The following is a 20,038-nucleotide window of genomic DNA, read 5'->3' as shown; positions in this document are numbered from 1 at the left end:
GTTGGCTCAGCTGTTTGTGAGGCAGCTGCTGAGCCACCATGGTTTACAGTCCCACATACTAAGGCAGACACCAATTTCCACATACTTCAGTACAGTAAGCTGTAATTTGTGATGGTTCAGCAGCTGCTAGAAGAGCAGCTGAGCCATCCCTTCTGTGCAGGCAGAAACCACTGTGGTCACCCTCAAATGAGAGCCAGAGGGACGGACACAAAGATAAAACACAAGATAGAAAGTGACTTGTTTAAACAGTGAAAGCTAATAAGATCATTTAAAAACTGTAACTCTAGAGGACACTTACCATCTACTGCTAGCGTAGGAGCTTGCCCTCTGCTTGCAGACAGTGGAGAGGATGTTGAAATTCTTAATTCCTATCTGGAATGTATGCTGTACACAGAGTTATGTCAGCAAGCCAGCCATCCGTTAAATATATGCCTTGAAATTTCCTTGGTACATAATCTGTATCATTGTAGTAATATCTCTCTGTGAGTGAATAGGCACACTCTAAATGTGTCATTAACTTGCTAGGATTTCATCTTGGCAGCGTTTATTCAAGGGTGCTTCCGTTCAGTGAAGCTAAAAATGTAGCTGTAATTTCTCCCAAACTCCACGTTGACAGACTTTTTCCTTCTTCTTTCAAGCATTACTTTCAATGGGCTAATTCTGTTATGGAGTGTAATACAGGCCCTGGAGACCAGCACCTAAGTGTTATAGGAAGAGGTAAGATGAAGAAAACTCAAGCTGGTCCATCTCTATATTGCCTCCAGTTTGCTTCAGATCCTGCTCTTTTTCTAGCACATGTATTTTTTTCATGTTAGGGAGATTACATCCTTTGTAAAGGATCATTGTTTATGATAGCATATTGGAATTAATCATTCAAACATAAAAGCATGATTCAGATTTCCACCATTCATACTGTTTGACAGGCTAGTAACAGCTACTGCTTCCTTTCCCGAAATAATCCTCTTCTTTCTGACTCTGCTTCCTTCTCACCACCTGCTCACACTAAATGAGAGTTGTTAAGGAGAATATGTAGAGAAAGTTTTGATTCTGGCATTTGGGTGAATCTTTATGGCATTAACAAGAGAATTTTTTGCCTGCATATGTGAAAATATCAGGAAGGACTGAAAGTGAAAAAATGGTTGGGTTTTGGTTTGGTTGGTTTTTGTTTTGTTTTGTTTGTTTGTGGGGTTTTTTTTGTTTGTTTTTTCCTGTGCTTTGGGGTTTTGTTTATTTATTTATTTTAAAATAATTAAAATTTTCATTGGGTGTTGGATTGGATGATCTCCAGATGTTCCTTCCAAGCCTAATCATTCTGTGATTAGGAAAGAGCATCATCAAGGCGATAGTTTTTTGAGATTCTGTCATGCTTAGAAAGGCTAGTGTTGATGCAAATGGATTTTCTTTATGTATTTGGAGATGAAGTCACCTGAGAAGAAAATTAAAACCTTTTCACTTGTTGAAACAAGTTAACCCTGTTTTTTCTCAATCACACCTATGACTGCTGAATATGAACACTCTTGAGAAAAGATAGCTGAAGGGAAGCTTTGCAGCTTTTAGGAGCTTCTACTGGTCAGCTCTGCATATACAGTATCTATAGCATATTAATATCTATTCACCCTTTGCTAGATCTCTGGCTCATCTTCCAAACTTTTGTGCTGGAGTCACCTTCACTTCATCAGAGAACCAGCTTGCTTTCAGTGCCTTAGCTGTCTCTGTAGAGCATTAATAGCTGTTACTCAGCTGCTGGCCCATATCATGGCTCTGCAGCTCTTCTCCCCGTCCTTGGTACAGTTCCATCCATGCAACCTACTGTTATCCTCCATTCTTCTCCTTGGAATGAATCTCCTGTGCCCTGATGATGTTCTCTGAGTGTCTCTGTGAAGACTCTCTTTGCAATCACTAACATGGGAATGGAAAAGCAGTCATGCTGATGCCCTGTACTCAGTGCTGATGACATACTGAGAGTACTGGGTCCAGTGTCAGGCACACCACTTGAGTAAGGATGTCAAGAATCTGGAGATGGTCCAACAGAGACCTGCCAAGGTCACTTTCCTGATCACACAACTGTTATATAGTGGTCACCTGATCTGGAATTCTACTTTGATGGTAATGGTTGGATTTTTTTTCAAACCTGAATTTCTTCAAGTTAAGCACGTAAGTGAGAGGACTGAGTTTCAAAGCAACTGCAGCTGTCACTACCTTTTTCAGAAGACTGAGGCTGCTAAAATTGATTTTAGATCTCTAAACAACTTCAGGACTGTATTTTAGAGCTAATAAATAAAATAGATCTTCTGTACAGTGGTGAACTACGTGTACGGTTTCAAAATTTGGTGAAGATGCACTTTGGAGCTTCAAGCAATGCTTTTCCCCATCCTCTGGCCTAGTTGCACAGTTGATAGATTTTCATCTTAGTAAGCACTTCCTTTGCATTCCCTCAAGGTCATTTTTTTCAGAAAATATTTCCCTGGATTCAGAAAATTCTCTGATCACGCAAACATGGGAAGAAGCGATATAATTGAAGCATCAATCTATTTTGGTGCCATTGCTATCAGGTGACCAGTTAGCTGTACAGAAATCCTGCCTCTGTACTGTTTCCAAAGGTTATGTCCAGAGGCTTGGAAATGGAGTGAACGACAGAAGATTAGTTAAGTGACGTCTGGTTTCATTGCTGCCTGGTATGTACCTCTTGCAACAGTTCCTGCAAGTCACTGCTGAGCCCTCATATGTGGGGATGATGATACCAAGAAAATACACAGACCATGCTCTTCCTTCAGGTAAAAACTTGGCAGGAGAGAATAGGCATTAGCTAAAAAGATTTTTAGTCTTATTTCAGTAGCTGCTGTTTCTGAGACAAGGTTGTTTGCAACTAAAACAATCAAAGCTGAGCCTTGCTTTCTGTATATTCCAATTGGAATGAGTACTTTGTGATGGAAGAATAAACAGATTTACTCTGTGCTCACCACTCAGTTACAATCTGCACTAAGGTTTAGAATGAATACCTGAAAAGGGTTACTGCAGGGGGCAGGGAAGTGGGGGGACACAGTCTGTTTGAAGAGGATGAAGAAAGATTTTTTTTTTTTTTTTTGTGACCTGGTCAGTGAAAGAATCTGCAATGCACCAATCTTTATGTATTCAGTAGAGATTTACTTAGGAAAGATCCAGGAATTTGGAATAATGGACTTTCTGTAACGTCTAACAAAACTGTGTGTTTTCACCTGCCACCACTCAACTTTGCATACAAAAAGTATCTGATAGAATGAAAAAAAAAAGCAGTTTACAGCTCCATGTGTTTCAGCTGTAGGGATTTATGATGTTTATTGATGAAATAATTTTCCCAATAGCATTATCTGCTTTCCCACCCTGTTGTTATGTGCAAAATATCTATCTCCTGTCAACTATTATGCATAGCAGGGATGCAAAATAGGGCTTTGGGTTTAGCCCTCAAATTGTTGTATATTGTTGTATAGCACTACCTCTGGCAGGAAGATGGGTTCAGATGTGCTGACTTTAGTTGTCTGCAGCTCTTGGGTTTGCCCAATTTGGGCTTGTCACGAGTGTGTTTGTATACACATGCGCAATATACATGTGAAGGAGATTCACAACCTCCTCTCTGCAGACCCAGGACTCTAAAGGATCAGATGCATCACTGTCTATTGCCTTTAATGTTTAATTTAGCAGCCCCCAAGGAGTGGTTTTGGGATAATAATTTATTTTTCTTTTTGACCTTTATGTGCATTGTACCAGAGATCTGAATTGAAAGGTCCCCAACAGCTGAAAGGTGATACTCTAATGAGGTCAGTACGGGAAACACCGTTCTGTCCTTGCGTGGTTTGATGCTGCTCACTGGTGGCCAAAGACCTGCCTCTGTTTCAGCAAGCTGCAGGGGGGTTTTGTGCAGTTTTAGTTGCATAGCTCAGTTCTTCACTGTGCATTTCAGCCCTGACCTGACAGTCTTGCCAGGATCCATGTATGGGAGCCTTTTGTGAGCTGGTATCTGAAGCCTTTGGCTCACGTAATAGCACAAACAACAGTTTGCCAAAGACTTTATCCTGTGCCTGCTTCACTGACTCTCGTGCATTGGGTCACAATCTCCTAGTGCTGTGACTGTTAGGTAAGATTAGTAGGACTGTAGCTACTCCGAGATCAATTGAAATTCCAAAAATGTAACTGCCTTCAGATGACATGGTTTGCCCATCATGCTCTACCCCAAAATGCAAATATGTGTGAACTGAGAGTCGCATTTTTAAAAATCTTCTGTAAAATATAACTCTTTTGGGGCACCATTTAAGAACCAGTGAGCTATACAGAGAGACACTGTTGTGTGAAAGTGTCCTGCTATCTTCTGCATCCACAGAGGAGGTTAAGAAACTTTGGGAGAAGTCCTAAAATAATCTGAAATTTGGACAATATACAGTGTAATTTGCCTGCCTTGGAAAGATGAAGAATTTAGACAACCCTGCTTGAAATTAAAACTGACTCCAGGGAGGCTAAATACAATGAACAGGATGCCTGGATTTCAGTGACATTCCCCCTGGGCAATTGGAATTATTTGTATACAGAAAATTGCCAAGCTGCTATCTTTTTCTTCTATAATGGGGGTGAAGCCAAAGGATTTTGTTTTGTTCTGAATGCCACTGAAACTTGCACACAGATCATCTGTGCTAAAAGCCAAGTTTTATCATGAAGCAAATTTTATATATTTGGATCTTAAACCTTTTTAGGGCAGAGATTACAGGGGCATGAACGCATAATCTTAACTTTCTCGTATTGACATATAATCCATTATGGCTTTTTTCCCCGTGAAAATGTGATATTACAGCCCTGCCACTACTTCCAGCACACACAAAAAATCACTTAGAGGTTTTAAAATTTTGTTATGCATGAAGAACACTTCTTAAGTAGAGTCTGTTGTGCAGTGTAGTAATTGGTAAGAACTAGTAGCTCTTGGACCATCTGGGACAGGTTTCTTGACTGTGTTCTAACCTAACCTGAGTTTATTATGAAGGAAGATATCATTTTCCTTAGTTTTCTCAACAACAATAATAACTTATTTATTAAATTCTTAAGAGAAAAGTGCCTTAAATCGTGCATGAACTTACTTGGGATTGTTAAATTTTGTAGCTTCTCTTTTATAGTTGTTTGATCTTGTGGCAAAAAGTAATTACACTTCACCCAACCATGTACACTTGCCTTTTTTCCTTCGGTAACAACCATCTTAACACATAATGGAAAATTGAACTTCCTTTCCACAGCCTGAATTTCCTTAAGTCTTGTCTAGATTAATTTGAACTAAATTTTAAAATGCTGATGTAATTAAGTCTGGTTTAGACTTTGGTATTAGTTACAGAATTAGTAGCTGATCAGTTTATTGTTACTCGACAATGCAAATATTTATGAAATTGGATTAAGTGCATCTAGTTTGAAGTTTGTATGAAATTAAATAAAGTTCTCTCTACTGTGCAGGGGTGCATACTCTCGTCTCCCTGCTTTACCACCCTCCTTGCTGCCAGGTGTATCGCATGCTTGCCAGGTGAACTGATTCAACTTCACGCAGTGGAATCATGTTCATATACATATTGTGTTGATGGGTGAGCTTTGACTCTGATCTGGTAGATACACCAAATAACCCTGCAGCCATGTGGTGGCTCCAACACAAAGGAGATGGTGGGAGCACGTTGCTTAAGGGAAAGTAGGAGAGCCAAGTTGTTTCCACTTCTGTGCTCACCCCTAGTAGCAGCCTGGAGTTATTATAGCAGCTTGGGTGTAATATGAAACTGCTCCCTGTTTTAGCTTTGATCTAGCCAGTGTACTTAAGTAAGAGTGGAGCCAAGGCAGCAGAGATTTAAACAAGGGTTGTGCAAGGTTTTCAGAAGAGCTTGTGTTACTGCCCACTTCTGCCACCCCTGAAGTCTGTGCTTTTACATTCTCACAGTTACTGTTACTTGAACTGCTTCTGGTATGCCTTTGTTCATTGCAGTTAGGGCTCATGCTCTGATTTTGAAAACTATTTCATTAGGGTTGCAGATTTTTCTGTCCAAGGCACAGCCTTAAGTTCCCTATCTCATGCTAGCTATGCATACATCGTGTTGCAAGTTCATCCAATTCTGTAGCATTGTGTTTCTGTAATCTTTTTGTAGTCCAAACTTCAACACAAGAAAAATACACAATATTTGATGGACAAGCCTGTACACAGTGGGGATTACATGTATTCCTTCTGGAGGACCATTCAAGTCATGCTTCCAAGAACTTAAAAGAAATAATTTATTTTAAATAAGTGCACTATGAGGAGTAGTAAAACCATGTAAATTTTTTTGATTATTATTTTAATGAAGCTTCGGACTGTCAGTTCTGCTTTTTTTTTTTTTTTTGTATTCTTTTTTGTTTTTCTTCCCTCCCCTTGGTTTTCTGTTGTTTCTGGGAGGTTTGAATCAGTCTCTTCTTCTCTCATACTTACCCCCTTTCCCCAGAGTACTTTCTCCATGTCATGGTATGTTGGATATTCTCATAACAAGCAAATATGGACAAGATGGGTTGGCTAATATTGTGCTAAAATAATCAGCCCTCTTATCTCTAGAGTGCTGAAAAGCTGTGAATCCTTGTATTTTTGTTTTGGCATTCTGGGTTGTTGTTGTGGCCTTTGGCAGGTTTCCATCTCTGCATCCGAGCTGTCTGTGCTGAAATGTCTCTGAAGGTATTCAGTAAAAGGCTTTCATATGTCTGCATAAAAAAATGCTGAAGAACTTTTTGTGATTGCTGCCCTAGGATTCAAAGTTTGGAGGGATTTTCTTCCGTATAATTAGTTCTGGTTGAGGATGGCAGAACTTGCTAAGAAAGCTATAATGGGCCAAGAAATCCATTGTCAGTTATATATTCTGGCTTTTTTTCTCTGCAAAACCTCAGGAGATTTGTTTTCCATCAGGCAGTAGTATGCTTACCTCTTCAGAATAGTCTATGAACATGAGCTAATTAATCTCCATAATACCTCTGGGAAGTAGACAAGTAGAGTTTTTAAAAAAATAAATAGAAGAAGCAGTTTTCAGTGTTTCCTGTGCCATCTACTGATATTTACACTTCACTGGGGCAATGACACACCTCCTGTGGTGGAGCTACATTTTATCGATGCATATAAAGGTTCATAATGTATGAGGTGGCTTAGGTATTAAATTAGACTTATTCAAGCATGTAGTGGATACTTTGCTAGCTTGCTACCCCTTTTGTAAGTGATCACTCCTTCATAGCATCAGGGGAGGAAAGAATTATAACCATGATTTTTATCTGCAAAACAAACAAAGATGTTTCAGCAGCACAGCAGAGATAATTTACTTAAAAGAAAAATAATAAAGCCACAGAGGAAAAGCGGGCTATTGAACTCTGCTGGAGTTCATCAGAAACTCTTCTAACAGGCACCTCTGTGTCGCAGGCAAATCCCTGATTCCCAAAAGAAGTCTTGGAGATGGAGAAGACTGTAAGTTCTAGCAGTGATTAGTGTCCATTAAGAATCAACTCTATGTCCAGTAAAGTGCATTTGGCTGCAGGGTAATAATTCTTGATGCATATTTTAGACTGCTTTATCTTGTGCATTACCTAGTGAAGAATTGAGGAGGTTTTCTGCTGCTTTTTTTTTATTTATTTATTTTTCAACTTGGGTGGAACTGCAAATATTTCCTTGAGTAGCAACCTTTATTTTCTTTTTTCAGTCAGTTGGATGTAGTTTAGAAACTCCAGTCATCTCACTTGTTCCTCTCCGATGGTCTTTCCCCACTGTCATGTGTCATGTATGGGTGAAAACAGGTAGCAGGCAAGTCTAGAGCAGTGCCTACCAACCTTGCTGACCCAAAGACTAACATTGTTGTGCAAATAACGAGTGATTTGCTTCTGCAGTCAGTTTTGTTACCCTTTGGCTGCAGATGGCGTTGAGGATTGCTAGTCTAAAGGCTGGGAAACTCGAATGGAGCCTCCAGAGGCTGGTTGCTTTTGTCACTGGATTGGTGCTCTGATCTTGTTTTGACAGTGAGGGTAACATGTTGGAAGGAAGTACTTAAAGAATGGGTTTTGTTGGGTTTCAGAGAGACAGAATTTTGGAAGTTGTTTTATTCCTGCCCTGGTAAAGCATACGGTGGTGGGTTGACTTCAGCCAGCTGCTGGCTGCCCATCCAGCTGCACTTGCCTTCCGCAATAGGATGGAGAGAAAATACAAAGGATAAACTCATGGGGGAGAGAACAACAGGTAAACCACTTACAAATCACTGTCATGGGCAAGCCAGGCTTCACCTAGGGAAAATGAATTTAATTTATTGCAAATTAAAACAAGTTTGGAAGAACAGAGCTTAAAACACCACTGTCCCCCACCCATTTTGCCAACTTCACGCCTCCATCCCTTCGACTGCCTCACACTGGGGTCTGTTGGAACTGCTGGAACTGTCGCAGGGCAGCCCAGCCCCTGTTCAGAGTGAGCCTCCAGCTGCCAGCTCCTGGCCACCAGCACCAATGATGTTTCTTAGTTTTCAGATTAATTTCCAAGTCCTTTGCATCAGACTAAGTAGTGGAAACTTAGCTGAATACAGACAGCTGGTGTTCTGGATAAATAGATCTGGAATATGCTGGATATATGGTCAGAAAGTTCATTAAAATGTTTTTATGGTACTTTCTTTCCCTGTGCAATTCAGCATTTTAAAAATCTTCTGTGAGCTTGGTGTTCCTGGACATATTTCGTACTTTAAGTAGTTCAGATAGATCATAGGAATATAGACTTTAAGTCAGTATTTTGGCTTTCATTGTAGATAATTTATACTAAAATAAATAGATTTAGTGTTTTTTTCTTTAAAAAAAAAGCTCCAAATCAGTTTGGAGGGTTTTTTTTTTTTGGCAGGGATGTTGGGTTTGGGGTTTGGGTTTGGGTTTGTTTCTAATGTGTTCTACCCAAGTGCTTCTGCTCTGCTAATAGGTTTTTTCAGCAGCTGCCTTTGGAGGCCAAGGCTGTAGATGCCTGGTCTGAACAGCAGCAGTGGAGCTGCTCAGGAACTAGTTAAATCATTGCATTGACATTTTTTCTTCAGATACTGGTAGGCAACCATATGTTCTTCCAATTTAACAAGCCTTTTTTAATGAGAAGAAGATTTTTAGTAGATTAGTTAGTATATTTGTTAGTAGATTAGTTATTTGAAGGATAGTCATGTGGTAATATCAGGGTTTTTTTATAATCTTTGTTCAGTATCAAAGTCTTTTGGAAACAACTTTTATTCCTAGGCTTCGTGAACTGCATTTCAGATTCCTGAAACTGGAGGATTTCCTGAAGGAAATCCTGATGGATTTCTAGAATCCTTCAAAGTACTTGTATGGTTTGCCTTTTTTTTTATCTCCCTTCTCACTTACATATTTTTTAATATCATCCTAATGCACTGTCTCTTCCTAAGTCTTTGGCAGGTGTATTTGCTTGAAACACCTCCTTCAGCATTTCAGAAAGCTTTTTCTGAGGTCGGTACAGCAAGTTTTAGGGTTGACAAAAATAGATACCAGGACTGAACTTTCCCACATCACTAAAAATGGCTTCTTTGGAAGAGATAGACAGACTGTGGCCTTATTTCAGAGCTTCTGTTTGAACCTGATTTAAAGCCAGGATTCCTAAATGACGTGAAATGACAAAGTGAAACATGAAAACAAAAAACCAGAAATGTAATCAGACAAACTCGAAGGGGAAAATAAAAAATAAAAAAATGAGGAAGGAAAAAAAAAGCTGGGATTTGCCCATAAAAGCATTCAAACTCTTTGAAGAGATCTATAGAACTTTAATGTCCCAGTCCTTAATTTTTCCATCTTTTCTGTCATGCCCTGTGGTATACATGAATTGTCTGATGTTGCTCCACCCTCCAGGGAGATGCTTTTCTGTGGTGCTGCAAATGTAGTTGGTACAGTGCTCTGGAATGAAGTGTTCTATATAATTACCATAGTATTTGGGGGTTTTTTTGTGGAGCAGGGGCAGTGAGAGAGACAAGATTGCAATTGCTTATAAGTTGTTGCAGCTTTTCCACAGAATCTGGCTCAGCTAAGATCATGAGACTGCCTCGCCCTTACTCTTTCCAGTTATTAGACATTTCTAAGCAGCAGGTCAAACCAATTTGTCTTCTAGAGGGACTGTTTATTTTGCTCTACTGCTGTTAATGCCAGGATTTTTGGGGGGTGTCTGTTTTTTTGAGCTGCTGTTCTGTTCCAGTGCTAATCTTGGTGCAAGATTCCTCGGCATAGTTTAGTGATTTACTTTATAGGGCGAGGGAGCAATTATAATTTTCTGTTATTTATCTTGCAGTCAGTATTGTTTAAGCACGCATTCAAGTTTCTTTCCCAAGGGCTAAGCTGTGCTTTCATGCAGACTTCTCACGTGAGCCTTGGCAGGGGGTAGGATGACCAAAGCTACTGTTTCTTCCAGGGGAAATGCTGTGAGGGTGTGGGAGGTTGTTGCTTAAGAGAATGTAGAGAAGCTCATCTGAAGTAATCCAACAAGCAAAAAGGAGGTGGGTAGCATTAGTGGAAAAAAAAAGGGCTGAATTAGAGGGAATATTGTGTTGCAAACAAGTGGCAAAATTAGTGTAAAATGGGTTTGTTACCCCCCCCACCATCAAGAACTGCAGAACGTAGGAGACAACAGGCAGCCTCTTAGCTCTTCATGAGCAATTTTAGCCCATTTAGCAACAGGCTGAACAACTTTGCATTCCTCTTGTGTGTGTGCTTGTCTGCTCTGGTCCTCGACTGGCAGGTGGGATCTGCTGGGAATCAAACCGTGGACTTTTAAACTGATCCAACTTGACACGCTATTCTCAGCAGGGGCATTATAATGTATAAGGGATGTCACGATGGCAGCAGTAACCAAACTGTAGACTTTTGCTTCTGTGCCTTAAAGAGTAGCTTTTGTCTTTTACAGCAGTGCTATACCTGGAAGATCAGCTCTCAGCACGTCTAAAATAAAAACAGAACAGAGCTCAGGAGAAGCCTTCTGGTATCACACTTCACCAGTTCACTTTCAAAGCCACAGATCTTGGATTGAATTTTTTTTTTTTTTTTTTAAAGGGCCATGCAGGAAACAGAAGGGGGAAAAAAGTTCATTGTTTCTTTAAGAGACTCCAGGGCTTTTTTGATACTGCGTATTTCTTAAGCTTGTAGAAACATTTGAAGTGGGGAAACATCTTCAAATAAGTGCAGTTTTGTCAGACACATTCAGACACAGTTTCTTGTTCAGCTGACAAAGCCATGTTTTCATCTTGATTGGCTTCTTGTAGTCTGGACAGTGTATGCAGTAATACGAGGCTCTTAAGTTTCCCTGTAGCTGATTTTAAACTTGGAGTCAGCTGCTTGAAATCCCTGAATTTTCTCAGCATGGGATGTGTTTTTGCTTAACAGGAGTCTCCTCCTGCCCACACCCCCTTCCACCCCACCCTGAGTGCTTGCGCTGTCTCTCAGCTCCCCCACCCTCCCTTGGGACAGAGAAATGAAGTGTCTGCCCATCCCGGGTAGATTATGTCGCTGTTTGCAGGGAGGACGGCTTCCATCCCATACACTGGGAGGGAAGGCGAGCGACTGAAGGGCAGCTATTGTTCAACTTGAGCCAAGGAGCTGAATAGAGAGGCTTGAGCTTGATGGGCTCCGTCTCTGGCTCTTCTGCATTCCAAACCGTCTGAGGCAGAGAAAACAGCACGGGAGAGAAGTATGCAGAGGCTACGCTGACTTTCTGGTTGGCATGGTGGCAAGACCATGGTAGAGGTATTAGGATTACCGCAGAATGCAGTTCACAGGTGAGAGAGATCCCTCCTGACACGGTCCGTGCAAACAGGGGACTGTATTGTTGCAATATATCCAGTGAGGTGGGATTGGGTATGAAGCACATAGGTATCTTGCTGGGTATTTGAAGTGGTTACATTTAAAGCAGTTAGAAACTTTAAAGATTTATTTTTTTCTGTGTTGCCTGTATGTATCAACTCTTCATTATTTCAGTTTTATACATGGGTTTTTAAAGAGATATTTACATTCAGTGTGATGAATGGAAAAGGGGATTATTGATACTTTTCTGCTGACTACTGTAGAAATTACATGTTAGTTTTCAAGCACCATGTATATGCAAAGCTGGAAAACAAATTTTTGTAATGGATTTCAAATTAAAAATCTAGTTGATTGCTGCTTAAGTCATTAGGCTTACTTTTGTCCCCGTGCCTGAAAGTCTTTACTTACCTATCATAACTCAGTACATTTTTATATGACATTGGATTTCTGCATAAGGCCAGACATCATTCTTCAAAGGCACACTGTGAGAATATTTTTCAGTGTTTACTTGTGGCTGGCATTGCATGATGTTTTCAGCGTATAATATTGACAGCCTTGCTTCCTGTCCTCCAGCAAGTGACAGTAAATCAAAGCAGTTCAGGGAATCCTACAGGTTGCTTATAAAACCAAGAGGATTTGTTTTCTTTTCAATATAAAGGGCATTGCCTTAGTAATGCTGCTTGCTTTTCTAGCAGCTTTTGTCTTAAAATGTATTGTTAAGTGATAGCAAGCTGGAAAACATTTAAATTTCATGCCTTTTGATATAGTTAAACATTTTTCAGTAGCTACAAAAGCTATGAATGTTGTCCTTGGAAACCGAATGGAATCTCCGGAGCTGAATTTTTTCTACCTTGGAAACATCCTTTAATAGGTACTGATTATGAAGTCCTTCTTAGTAATTTTCTTCCTCATCTGTAGATCACAGAGAATACTAATTTGCTAACTTGGAGAGACTGTTTTTGTTAGCCTGAACCAATGAGGTTGTTCTGCAGCTGCTTTTGAATTACATGATCAGAAAATGAAAACCTTCTGCCTTAGCTGGTTTTGAACAAACATGTTTCTTTCAAAAACAAGCAGACTTTTGGCAAACTAATCAGAAAAGCTCAAAACAACAGAATCCCGATCCTTTCCAAGTTTCATTTAGGTGATTTTGTACTGGTTACTAGGAGGTACCCTTTAGAATTTCCTGTCTCTTTTGGGGCCTTTTTCATACGATTAACATGTTAATAGGGTAGTGAATTAAAAGTACAAGGGAGTTCTGGAAGGCAGATGTGAGCAGCAACTTACAATCCTGCAAATTCTTCATGTTGTGCCTAGCTTTATCTGCTACTCTGTGGGTGCTCTCACTCTTTCTCTCTCTAAAATCTGTGGGGAGGGGAAAATGATGTAATTGTGACGAATACTTGAGGTGACTTCTGTCAGAAAGATCTGTCATGGCTCTTTAAAGCTCATGGGAACAAATCAGCTTCATTTGTATATAAGCAGGAGGAAAGGGCATGCTGGTATACTGAGGCTTGACCTGCTCCTTACCATTTTCTGATATCTGGGAGTAAGTATTGCACCAGCTATGTAATACTGGAAGTTAGAGAATTCTGTGATGCAGCAAAATACAGGATATGGATGGCATTTGTAAATGGCTCGCTGGCATCAAGAGACAGATTCATTTTCCAGCCTGGAAAGGTATGTACCTTTTCAAAGCTTTAATTCTCCACAAAGGGAATACTTCATTTTATCTAGATTTCTTGGCTAACTGGTATCAGACGGCACAAATGTTTTCTAGGAGAGCTAATAATGGTGGGATTTGAAACTGGGCCAGTGGCAGAAGGGAGACCTAATGATTCCCTTCCATTTAATTTTCTACTTATATGGGTGACTGCCTCTAGTAAGGGAGAAGGAAATCTGCACAAGAAGTCAGCAAGCAAATGATGCAACTGCAGTCAATGCTTACCATTTCAATAGTATTATCTCCACATGTTAAATAGTCAATAGACTTCAACTATAAATGCCATGTATTTAATGGAAAATGGCACAAAAATTGGCATGGTAAATGTAACTTTAGAAATTGTTGCGGAGTTGTGTAATAGCTGGTTAGCTGAGCAAATGATGGCAGCTACGACTAACTATGGTGAGTCTGTATAGTTTCCTTCCATAGCTTGACCAGTGCCGCTCCTTAGGCAGTGGATCTGCTGTGTTGACACACAACACTGTACTTTTCTTCTGCTGTACCTCCAGCATGCTCAGCAGAGACTTTAGGAGGGCAGTGATGTGACATGGATGCCTGACAGAGAAGTGCTGAAGCGTTTGCTCAGAGTAGGTATCTGGGCAACCTACAGAAGTGGCACCAACCACTGGCATTCAGAGCTGCAAGCGTGGCTTAGAAAGTAGGAGATGATTAATTTTTTTATTTTTTTAAAAGCTCATTTTCCTGGTTGTTTTGATCCTTTTTGGAGCAGGCTTCAGGCAGATTTTCAGGCTCACTTGTACTCAATCTGTGAAGGCTGGGTCCTTTTTCTGGAATAGAGGCTGTAATTGTCTCCACATTTGTTTGATTCCAGGGGTAATGGTTATGGGGGGGGGGGGGGGGGGTGTGTGCAAAAAAAAGCCAAATGTACAAAATACAGCATAATTCTAATGACAGCTTTCATGGCATTCATGCTTTTAAAGCCCAGTCCTCGTATGTCTTAGAGTAAATCTGAAATGTCAGCTATATTCTCCAGGGGAGCTCTCTCCAGAGTGTCCAAGAAGAATCTTTAAGATACTGCATCAGTCAGAAATTAAGCCCATGTCCACAAGATGGAGGACTTGGTATATCCTTGTAAAAATTCCTTACTGTACAGTCTCTTACCTTGCAGTGTTTCCTTGCTTCACCACTAGATTTGGTTCCTAATTTGAAAACAGATTAAAAAAAACACTCCATGCCTTTCTTGTACTGATCTCTAGTGTTTGGAAAGGCCCAGAGCTTTGGCATTTGCTTATTTGATGGTTACATAGAGATTAACATAGTATTCCTATAAACACAGGTGGAACAGAGTAGCAAGAGGGAGTGAGACAAATGATTCATAGGCAGGGGTAGGAAATCATATTGCTGGTCATAACTACTCGTTCTTCAGAATGCTGCTGCTTTTCTGCTGCATACCTGGTAAGTGCAAGCTGCAGGCTTTCAAGCTACTAGACACTAGAAGTTTTTGTTGGTGGTTTTCTGCCTCGCTGTCTGGTGTTAGAAGTGGAGGTTATTGTGAGTTAGGTTTGGTTTGAGTTTTTTTTCCCTCCTTTGGTCTGTGCCAGTCAAGGAGAGTTCACCTCCTACCTGATGATGTCGGCAAAGCTGCGGTTTCTTGACATATAAAGGGAGCAGTGACCTCAGGGTGGAGTAGAGCTCCCTATTGGCACAGCACCCTCAACCCTGCTTTGCAAGAATCACAGGTATTTAGCTTGTGCTGAAAGCAAGCAAGTTGAACTTGTTGTGGGAGTGCTGCATACAGCTATTACCATGTACTAAACCTTGTAGGAAGAGGGTAAATAATGCTTAAGTTCATGGAATGGTGTGGCAATTCTGTGCTATCTGACCAGAACTGTAGCTGTATGGTCAGTAGAGTATCATATATTGTTCACATTTAATTGCTTCCCAAAATACTTTGAAGCTATTTGTGTGTGCCATAGGCATTCTGATTACACCAGAATGTTGGAGACTGAATGATAAGATGTTTAGTTTTCTCTCATGTGAAACTGTTTTTCTCAAAATTGTAGTTCTCTGTCAACTATGTGATCATGTCTAGTCACACAAGGCAAAAAGACCCCAACCCACCATCCAAACCCCAGCCCTCTCTAAGTTGTTCTTTTGTTTTTTTGCTTGTTGGATGGCATCCAAATAACATTTTAAATAAGAAAAGTCATTTCTGGCTGTTTCCATTCTCTGGTCGAAAGTATATGCCCAAGGAAAAACAGTAGGTCAGAAAGTAATAGTAGAGACCAACAGGAATGATGGTATTCCAGCAAAACTGTCTTAATCAGTTATTCTCACTTGATTTTTTTTTTTTTTTTTCCTGAATTTGGGCAAAAATCAGCACTTGTGAGGACATGAGTTGTGCAAACTATGTGGTCCGCAGAGTGAGCAAGATAAATTGTTTTCCTTTTCTATCCCTGACTGCCGCATTCATGGGCAAGTGCTTTGCCGTCCCAGCAGCAACCTGGGGGCAGCTTAGTGCAAGGTGTCCCCTTTTCCTAAAACTTGCCAACTTGTTTTTTTCTTTCTGACAATTCATAGCATGTCTGTATTAAAGTGCAAATGATCGAGCAGTTGAGTCCTCCAGGACAGTAGTGACAGGTCAGATTGCCAACCCTTTGTACTGTACCTGTCTCTATCCAGTTACATGACAAGCACTGGGAAGACTTATTTAAAAGATACTGCTTCCGTGGTGTTCCAATGCAATTGCTGATAAATTCATCATATGTTAAGTGCTTCTCCTTGTATGTGTTTCTAATAGAGCTCCTTTGTAATGATTTAGAACAGATAAAATGTGAAGGACCTTTAGGATAATCTAAAAAATAACAGTGGTACTGTACCTGCAGAGACAGGGCAGGAAGAAGCAGGTGCCTGCCAGCAGCGTGGTTTCTGGGCAGTTACGTTTTTTGCTTCTTAGTATGTGGGAGATTTGGAAGCACAACCAGCAAGGCTTCCTTGCTTGGAAAGGTTAATTTTTCTTGGACTGCTACTAGGAGATGCAGGTGTGAGGGACAGAAGGAGGAAGCTGTGCTTTTTACTCTCCCCTCCCCTTCCTCACCTTTTTTTTTTTTTTTTCCAGCAAATATTTATATTTGTTTTTTGCTGTTTTCCTTCCAGTAGCTCTATAAAAATTGTATTTTTTTTTGTGTTAACTTTTGTCCTGGTAATGCTTAAGCTATGCATATATTTGAAGTTTGCATTTCTTGGAAATTCGTGTTTAGAAAACAGTGTGATGCTGATATCACTTGAGACACTGGTGATTTCAGTCTGCACAGTATCTAAGTGCAAAAAATAACTCCCTATTCGTCTTTCATACTGCTTTAGAAGATGGAAGAGCTCTTGGACTTCTGGGCGGATCTTTAGATTTGTGAAGCAGGAGATACAGCTGGGCTTGGTGGGCAGGAATCAGACCCTGAATGTTGATCTTTTTCATGTTTTCTATCCATTCTTGAAGTTTTGGCACCTGGCAGGGCTTCTTATTTTTTTCTTTCAGTCTTAGCTTAAAGTAACGCTAACATTTCTAACAAAGATGCTAGCTGAGAAATCCTTTTTAAAATTGAAGTACTCGAGGCTCAATTCATTTCAAGCTGCCACTTCAATTTTTGTGCTTGGCAAATCTGGGAAAGTGTGGGGCTTGTTTAGTTTTTACAGCTCTTGTGTTTACAGGACATTTCGAGTCTGCTGTTTGTTTTGAACACCCAATGTTTTTGGTCAGAGCAAAAGAATATAGAAGCTATTCTTCATGAACACATTCTTGGGAAAAAAGTAATCATGTGAATACTAGCATCAGAAATTAAGTAGGCTTTACACACTGCTCGTTAAATATATAGCTGGATGTATTCATACTTTAATACAAGATGTCTGTTTACATGAGGCATATGCTTCACAGTTTGGAAAGGCACTCCAGAGTGGATGACTCTGTAAATAACATCTTGGCCGTAATTTGGAATTAAATTAGCTTAATGTTTTTAGAGTAGTCATTAATAGATACTTACAAACTACCATACTGCTAGAAGCGTAACTTAGACAAATCCCTTGGCTATGCTGAGTTAACCTCAAGTTGGTTTGAGTACAAAAAATGTAATTAGGTTGGTGTGGAAGTGGGGAAAAACCCATGGTTGCTTCATCAGTGAAATCCAGCAGTTCTCCCCTGCAGAAATACTTGTGTCAGAGTTCTTGGTACTTCTGGTTAGGTCACTGTTTTATAATGTAGGCAAAGTGTTTTTCCATGGGAAAGTGGACAACAACAACAGGATGGTTTGACCTGTAGTAGTAAAACTTTCCTATTCCTAGTTCCTCTGATTTTTGGAACTGGCTTACTTAGGCTTAACATGGCCAAGAACCAAAAATCACAGTAATTTGCCAGGTTTTCAATTGCATTAATCCTCTTAAAAATCTTTCAAGACTGCATCTTTCTTGCATAGGAGGAGCATGATGATTCCTTCTCCTGTATTTACCTCCTTGGCCTCCAAATAGAGCCAAATTTCTTTCCTTGCACAATGCTGGACATTGTCTGTGGTGTGGGTGCAGGTACATGTCTCACTCTGTTGATCTTCAACTAATGATTTGACTCTCCTCAGGTATCTCTTTAATAATACATCCTGGAGGAAAAAAAGTACAGGGGTGTTTAGTCTTAAACTCAACAAAACTCAGTTTTGTGGGCAGGTACAGTCAGCAGCATAAAGGATTCACCTCCAGCCCATACAACGTTACAATCTCACATCAGTTTTGCCAGGAAAACACAATATTGGGATCTAAAGAGAGAACTGGGGCAGATGTTCTTCTAAAAAAAAGGCTACCTTGTTTATGCTGTGTTAGAATGATAAGGAAGAAAATATTATGGAAAAGAAAATGAATACATTTGATTAAAGTACTTTAAAATTCATCTCCTTAGCAAGTATCTTCATAAGCTTCAACAGCTTTTTTTCCTTTAACCTGAAAAGCATGTCTATAATTATAAAATATTGTGTATACTCAAAATAGTTCAGATGCACCAAGGAAACTCAGTGTAATGGGAGGTCTCATAAGACACAGCTTGCTATTATGGAAAAGATTTTGAAGCATTGATTAGATTCATATAGGCAGTTAAATGTATCCTTATATTGCAATGGAAGTAGAAGCCAACTTCTGTGCTGCTAAGTGTCATTCTTTGTGTCCAAGTAAACTGACAGAATTTTGTCTGAGAGGCCTATGACTAGTCTTATTTATTTAGCTATTTTTGAAGTGTTTGTGGGTAGGGGCTTGCTGCTTGTTTTCCATAAAGGTGAAGTACAATTAGTCAGCCAGGAGGCCAGATGATTTTGCTAGGGAGGCTCAGTGGGCATGGAAGAGCTTTATAACGCTAGTCCCTTTGGGTTTAGTTTAAATTTTCATTTCAGTTGCTATCCTGTTTGTCTCCAGTGCCTTGTCAAGACTAAGTGTGGAAATAGCTTCCTGACATTATTTAAAATGTCACTTGTACAACGGAGCTCTTGCCTGTATTATTATATACTAGAGAACTTCAAGGTTTGTTTTTCTCACCTTCATTTTGAGCCTTTCTGTCCCTGTTTATCTTCACAGCCTGTCAGCAGGCACAGCTTTTGCTGCCCCTTGATTCCTCACTGCTACAGCAGTTATTATTTAGGAAATTCTTTGCTCTGCCTCCCTCCTGAGTAACCACTAGGTTAACGTCTCTGATCTCAGCTGGGTTTGGGAGGCTAATGCTGTTCACTTTTGAAAGTAAAGGGAACTATTATCCTGGTAAAAGTATAGCATCAGTGCTGTGGCATGTAGAGGTTATCATTTTCAGCTGGATGAGAGCTGTTGAGAGTGAGTGCTAAAGATCACTGAACATGCTAAAATAACTTCATTAAGCAATCTGAACGGGTAAAATACTAGACGATAATGTGTATGTGTAGGCTGGTACTTCATCAGCATGGTTTCACTTTGCACAACAGAATGGACAGGCTTAGAGAGAGACCTGAGTGTCCATCAGTATTTTTTTTTCTGATAAAAAGGGCTTTCTGTGTACTTTGCTGTGCTTCAGCAGGGCTATCTACATCTTGTGTCTGATGTAAATCTGCTATTGACTTACACTGCAACAGAATGATTCTGTTGTGCTGCTCATAGCTTATTTGGAGTATTGGGTCATGGTATTGCACACTGGTTTTGCTTAAGTAGCTGAAACCAAAAAGTTATCCATGTCACATAATAACTGTGCATCCTTCCACTATGATTCCATAACACACAATGAGTTACTCGGCCTTGTCCACCTGGATGCTTTTGAACTAGATTATAGTGTGGTTAGAAGGGTGTTATATATCCTGCTTCTCAAAGCAAAACTACTTGCATTATAGATAGGGATTTAAAATTATTTATGCAGGAAACAGCCTTTTGCATGTAGAATTAACATTTTTAGATATCTGGGAAACATTTTAAAGCTAGCTTGCTTGTTCTGTGTTGTGGCACTGAATAGATTGGACAGTTATTACTGCTTCGCATTTTTATGGGGCAAAATTACTCAGATAT

General features: G+C 40.0%; 1 protein-coding gene across 13 annotated transcripts in view; it reads left to right on the top strand.

The window, feature by feature from the left end:
* The window catches only part of RASAL2 (RAS protein activator like 2), a 180,789-nt gene that overhangs the window by 96,274 nt on the left and 64,477 nt on the right, over window positions 1-20,038 (top strand). The window contains exon 1 of one of the 13 annotated variants that reach the window (XM_057427037.1): window positions 10,382-10,508. The exons of 9 other annotated variants lie outside the window; for them this stretch is intronic. Coding sequence is in view for 3 of the 4 variants with exons in the window: in XM_057427032.1 (XP_057283015.1) it covers window positions 13,425-13,488 (64 nt within the window). In the remaining variant the exon portion in view is untranslated. Of the gene's footprint in view, window positions 1-10,381; window positions 10,509-11,474; window positions 11,784-13,333; window positions 13,489-14,843; window positions 14,948-20,038 lie in introns of those variants that run through there. 3 more of the 13 variants (XM_057427036.1, XM_057427032.1, XM_057427034.1) reach the window with 3 other exon arrangements.

This window comes from Pezoporus wallicus, unplaced genomic scaffold, assembly GCF_028554395.1.
Source record: "Pezoporus wallicus isolate ANWC-B61680 ecotype Strahan unplaced genomic scaffold, APGP_CSIRO_Pwel_v1 scaffold_7107, whole genome shotgun sequence".
NCBI classification, from domain to species: domain Eukaryota; kingdom Metazoa; phylum Chordata; class Aves; order Psittaciformes; family Psittacidae; genus Pezoporus; species Pezoporus wallicus.
This window is presented reverse-complemented; position numbering and strand designations above follow the sequence as displayed.